Source organism: Montipora capricornis, chromosome 8, assembly GCF_036669925.1.
Source record: "Montipora capricornis isolate CH-2021 chromosome 8, ASM3666992v2, whole genome shotgun sequence".
NCBI lineage: Eukaryota > Metazoa > Cnidaria > Anthozoa > Scleractinia > Acroporidae > Montipora > Montipora capricornis.
In genome coordinates, this window is record NC_090890.1 from 47,913,203 (window position 1) to 47,918,404 (window position 5,202).

The 5,202-nt window shown below is 38.4% G+C and overlaps 1 protein-coding gene across 1 annotated transcript; it reads left to right on the top strand.

Moving 5' to 3' along the window:
- The first annotated feature begins 3,728 nt into the window (after positions 1 to 3,728).
- LOC138058990 (neuropeptide FF receptor 2-like) lies at positions 3,729 to 4,957 on the top strand. Its single transcript, XM_068904475.1, has one exon. The coding sequence runs from the start codon at positions 3,760 to 3,762 to the stop codon at positions 4,828 to 4,830; it is 1,071 nt and encodes a 356-aa protein (XP_068760576.1). The 5' UTR covers positions 3,729 to 3,759; the 3' UTR covers positions 4,831 to 4,957.
- Positions 4,958 to 5,202: the final 245 nt, after the last annotated feature.

Here is a 5,202-nt window from a genome sequence, read left to right on the forward strand (position 1 = left end):
CGAGTTCCATAAGTATAAAACTTAAAAATTGATTGCTTTAAAATCAGAAAAGAACCAATTCACCGTTGCTGTTGAGAAAAGTGTATGCCAGGCAAAACAAGTTGCATCTCGGTAGCCTGAAAGTCAACTGACAAAATAATTTGCCTGTGTTTAAATTAACAAATATACCAATACATCACTAACGTTCCATGTTTAACCGGAGAATTAGGGAAGCAGATGTTCGAAGGTGTAATAGCTGTTGAATTTTATTCCTCAGTTATCGAGTTCCATAAGTATAAAACTTAAAAATGGTTTGCTTTAAAATCACAAAAAGAACCAATTCACCGTTACTGTTAAGAAAAGTGTATGCCAGGCAAAACAAGTTGCATGATCTCGGTTGCCTGAAAGTTAACTGACAAAATAATTTGCCTGTGTTTAAATTAACAAATATACCAATACATCACTAACGTTCCATGTTTAACCGGATAATTAGGGAAGCAGATGTTCGAAGGTGTAATAGCTGTTGAATTTTATTCCTCAGTTATCGAGTTCCATAAGTATAAAACTTAAAAATGGTTTGCTTTAAAATCACAAAAAGAACCAATTCACCGTTACTGTTAAGAAAAGTGTATGCCAGGCAAAACAAGTTGCATGATCTCGGTTGCCTGAAAGTTAACTGACAAAATAATTTGCCTGTGTTTAAATTAACAAATATACCAATACATCACTAACGTTTCATGTTTAACCGGAGAATTAGGGAAGCAGAATGTTCGAAGGTGTAATAGCTGTTGAGTTTTATTCCTCAGTTATCGAGTTCCATAAGTATAAAACTTAAAAATGGATTGCTTTAAAATCAGAAAGAAACCAATTCACCGTTGCTGTTGAGAAAAGTGTATGCCAGGCAAAACAAGTTGCATCTCGGTAGCCTGAAAGTCAACTGACAAAATAATTTGCCTGTGTTTAAATTAACAAATATACCAAACATCACTAACGTTCCATGTTTAACCGGAGAATTAGGGAAGCAGATGTTCGAAGGTGTAATAGCTGTTGAGTTTTATTCCTCAGTTATCGAGTTCCATAAGTATAAAACTTAAAAATGGTTTGCTTTAAAATCAAAAGAACCAATTCACCGTTGCTGTTGAGAAAAGTGTATGCCAGGCAAAACAAGTTGCATCTCGGAAGCCTGAAAGTTAAGAAATAATTTGCCTGTGTTTAAATTAACAAATACACCAATACATCACTAACGTTTCATGTTTAACCGGAGAATTAGGGAAGCAGATGTTCGAAGGTGTAATAGCTGTTGAGTTTTATTCCTCAGTTATCGAGTTCCATAACTATAAAACTTAAAAATGGATTGCTTTAAAATCAGAAAAGAACCAATTCACCGTTGCTGTTGAGAAAAGTGTATGCCAGGCAAAACAAGTTGCATCTCGGCAGCCTGAAAGTTAAGAAATAATTTGCCTGTGTTTAAATTAACAAATACACCAATACATCACTAACTTTTCATGTTTAACCGGAGAATTAGGGAAGCAGATGTTCGAAGGTGTAATAGCTGTTGAGTTTTATTCCTCAGTTATCGAGTTCCATAAGTATAAAACTTAAAAATGGATTGGTTTAAAATCAGAAAAGAACCAATTCACCGTTGCTGTTGAGAAAAGTGTATGCCAGGCAAAACAAGTTGCATCTCGGTAGCCTGAGAGTTAAGATATAATTTGGCTGTGTTTAAATTAATTTGAAATAAAGAGAATAGAGAAATAATTTTCCATTTTTTAATTGCATGATGCTAGCCGTTGTAAACCGTGTTTTAGAAACACATCAAACATCACTCAACATTAATTTAAAGTAATTTGAGTTATTTGTCGTCATTAAAACTTTATGACGAAGTCGGTCCAATAAATGTGTCGAGATTAGCACCTCTCTCTCCCTTTGTCTCTCGCTCTGCCTTTTTAGTGTGAGTCTTGTTACAACTCCCACTGAGATTTTGGTAATTTTTTTTTACCTAAACAGCGGGGACCCACATTCCTGACCCAAGTTAAGCTCCTCATGAGATTCATTTATATCTCCCACATAATGAGATACTGACTCAATTTAATGTATTGCAAAAAAATCAGCTTCTTGTCAACACCTTCGCCGTGAGTAAACCGTTTACTCATGGCGAACTTTGGTCAATATATAAGCTGTATATTGCTTGACTTTACGCTACAAAGTTGAGATTCAGTAGAACTGGATTTTGCCAACGACCACAGCCTGTGACATAGTGACATTAGTGGTACTGAGGTGGCGCCGGGTCATCAAACACCTAGGATACTCACGATGCCCGGCCGGGTAGAAAATAATGCCCATACTTTATTTTAACGAAGTCCCGAGACACATTTCATTTTTAACTGTGACATCGCTCTCTTGGTGATTGAGGCATGGATTGGAAGACAAGAGCTTTGCTCTGCAGCACCCGCACTGTGATACTCTATCGTTCGTCACTTTTTTCATCGTATACGTATTTCTAATATGATTTTACTCATCTATTCGGAAAAAAAAATCAATTGATGAATTTGGTTTAGTGAGCGTACGACGATTACTCAATTTGCATTTTCCAAGACCAGGGTCATGGTAACTTCGAAAGTGTAAACTTGAATAAAAAATTTGGGGTGTGTTTTGTGTTTGAAATAATTTTAAATACCTTAATTAAAAAACGCTTTCACGACCTTGTTGTTGATCTTCCATTTCACTACAGAGTCACATTACTCTGCTTATTGTCAATCGTCTTTTTCTTTCAATTGTTATTTAAAGATTCCTTTATCTTTTTCTGTGATATTGACAGTATTTGTGGGCGCATATTCTTGTAACTAAATCTTGACCAAACAAGAGGCGAAGGCATTTAATCCTGAAAGAGATTTGTTAATTCTCGCATTATTTTGATTAGTTCTGTGCTTGTCAGTGGTTGATAGGTGCGTTTCTCTTGCTGGGCTAAGAGTCACATACCCATTGTATCGTCTTTGCAAAGCTGCGAATAAGCCTAACAGCTGAAAAGACGCTTTAAAAAGGTGCACTTAAGGTTCCTCATCAAAAGGGGAAAAGGTCTAAATCGAAATCGAGGCATAGACAGAAACGTGCGTGTCCGCATCTGTCATTCTGTGGTACAACGTCTAACCAGGATATTAATACTTGTTTTATCTGCGGTGGAGCAACTGGGGTCAACAGCAGAGACTTATGTGACTTGGTCACTTCTCAAAAAGCTCGTCCTTCTTATCTGGTGTAATTCACAATAACACAAAAAAAGGAATCGTACATCGAGTAATATGACTTGCGCAACAGTCATGTGTTCATCGGATTAAGTTTCCCACATTTACGCGTAACAACGGTTGCGAAACGCCGAAGGAAGTCATTAGAAAAAAGCCCGGAGAACTAACAGTGCAGGTTTATTAGAGTGAATGAAAATTTATGATATCGGCGAAGTCAAGCAGCTTGCTTGAGTAACCGGCTCCCTTGTCGATAGCCGTGGGGTTTCCAGAGTAATCAACGGTGTTGTTTCCGCGATCACACGGGCTTTATGAGGAATTAATTAATCAACAAAATTAAAGTGTCAACTGCGCTACTGATTTATATCAAACGGCACATTGGCTTGTACAAATCACACAGTTTGGAGAAGAGAGAGTGGAATCACTTATCGCCTACTTACGAAATAAATTTCAGAAACTGAAGCGGTACGTCTTCATTCACCAATTATCAGTACGGTGTAAACTAAAGGACAAGTCAGTCTGTCAGTTTGTCATATTATGCTCAATGGCAACAAGCAATAGCAGTGACCCCGAAATACAATGTGAATATCATAGCGATACACGCATGGAACAAGTTTTCAAGTTAACTGCCTATTTCATCATCCTGTTTGGCTCTCTAATAGGCAATGTGCTGGTCATACTTGTTGTTGTCTTGAACAGACATATGCGAACTGTCACAAACTATCTGATCGTGAACATGGCCGTTGCCGACCTTTTGGTAACAGCTTTTAACATGCCAGTCACAATGAAAGTTATAGCGACTCGCAGCATGGACTGGTCTGCCACTTTGTGCAAGGTCATCCCTTTCACACGGTCACTGTCTGTAGCAAGCTCAGTTTTTACTTTGGCAGCTATCTCTATTGACCGTTTTCTAGCTATCATGTTCCCCCTCAAGCGGTACGTGACATTTTCCATAGCATGTATCATGATTGCAGTGGTGTGGATAGTTGGAATCGCCGTCAGCTCTCCGATCTTTTACGCCATGAAAATCTTTTTCGACGAACAAGCCCAAAAAAGTTATTGCTTGGAGGTATGGACTCCGGTCTTCACAGAAAATGCGGCCAGAGACTTCACAATCGTTCTTTTCGCAGCTTTTTATGTTCTTCCCCTTTTAACTATGTCCGTCTTGTACAGTTTCGTTATTCACAATCTTTGGGTCAGAAAAGTCCCTGGAGTTCAAACACAAGCAAATCAACGTCGCGCTGACAGGTCCAAGAAAAAGGTTCTGAAGATGCTACTCGCAGTTGTAGTGGTTTTTGCACTGTCCTGGCTGCCACTTTACATCACGCAGTTTCTCGTATTCTTTGGCCAAGAAACGTTTCCATGTGGTGCCCCGACCACTTTGGGTTTCCTGGGATACTTTCTTGGCTATGCAAATAGCGCCATCAATCCGGCCATGTATGCTGTATTTAACAGTCACTTTCGCAAAGGCTTCAGAGACCTGTTGCTTTGTCGCTGTCGTCGAAACAGAATTGTTCCGCTAGTAACTCAACGTGAAGCAGTTGGTACCCGCGGCAACACCGCTCTTAGGCCTGCCCGGAATGAAATTTTACACAGCTACAATTGGGCATTCTAAATTTCCCAGTTCCTCAGTTATCCAGTTCCATGAGTATAAAACTTAAAAATGGTTTGCTTTAAAATCAGAAAAGAACCAATTCACCTTTGCTGTTGAGAAAAGTGTATGCCAGGCAAAACAAGTTATATCTCGGTAGCCTGAAAGTTAAGAAATAATTTGCCTGTGTTTAAATTAACAAATACACCAATACATCACTAACGTTTCATGTTTAACCGGAGAACTAGGGAAGCAGATGTTCGAAGGTGTAATAGCTGTTGAGTTTTATTCCTCAGTTATCAAGTTCCATAAGTATAAAACTTAAAAATGGATTGGTTTAAAATCAGAAAAGAACCAATTCACCGTTGCTGTTGAGAAAAGTGTATGCCAGGCAAA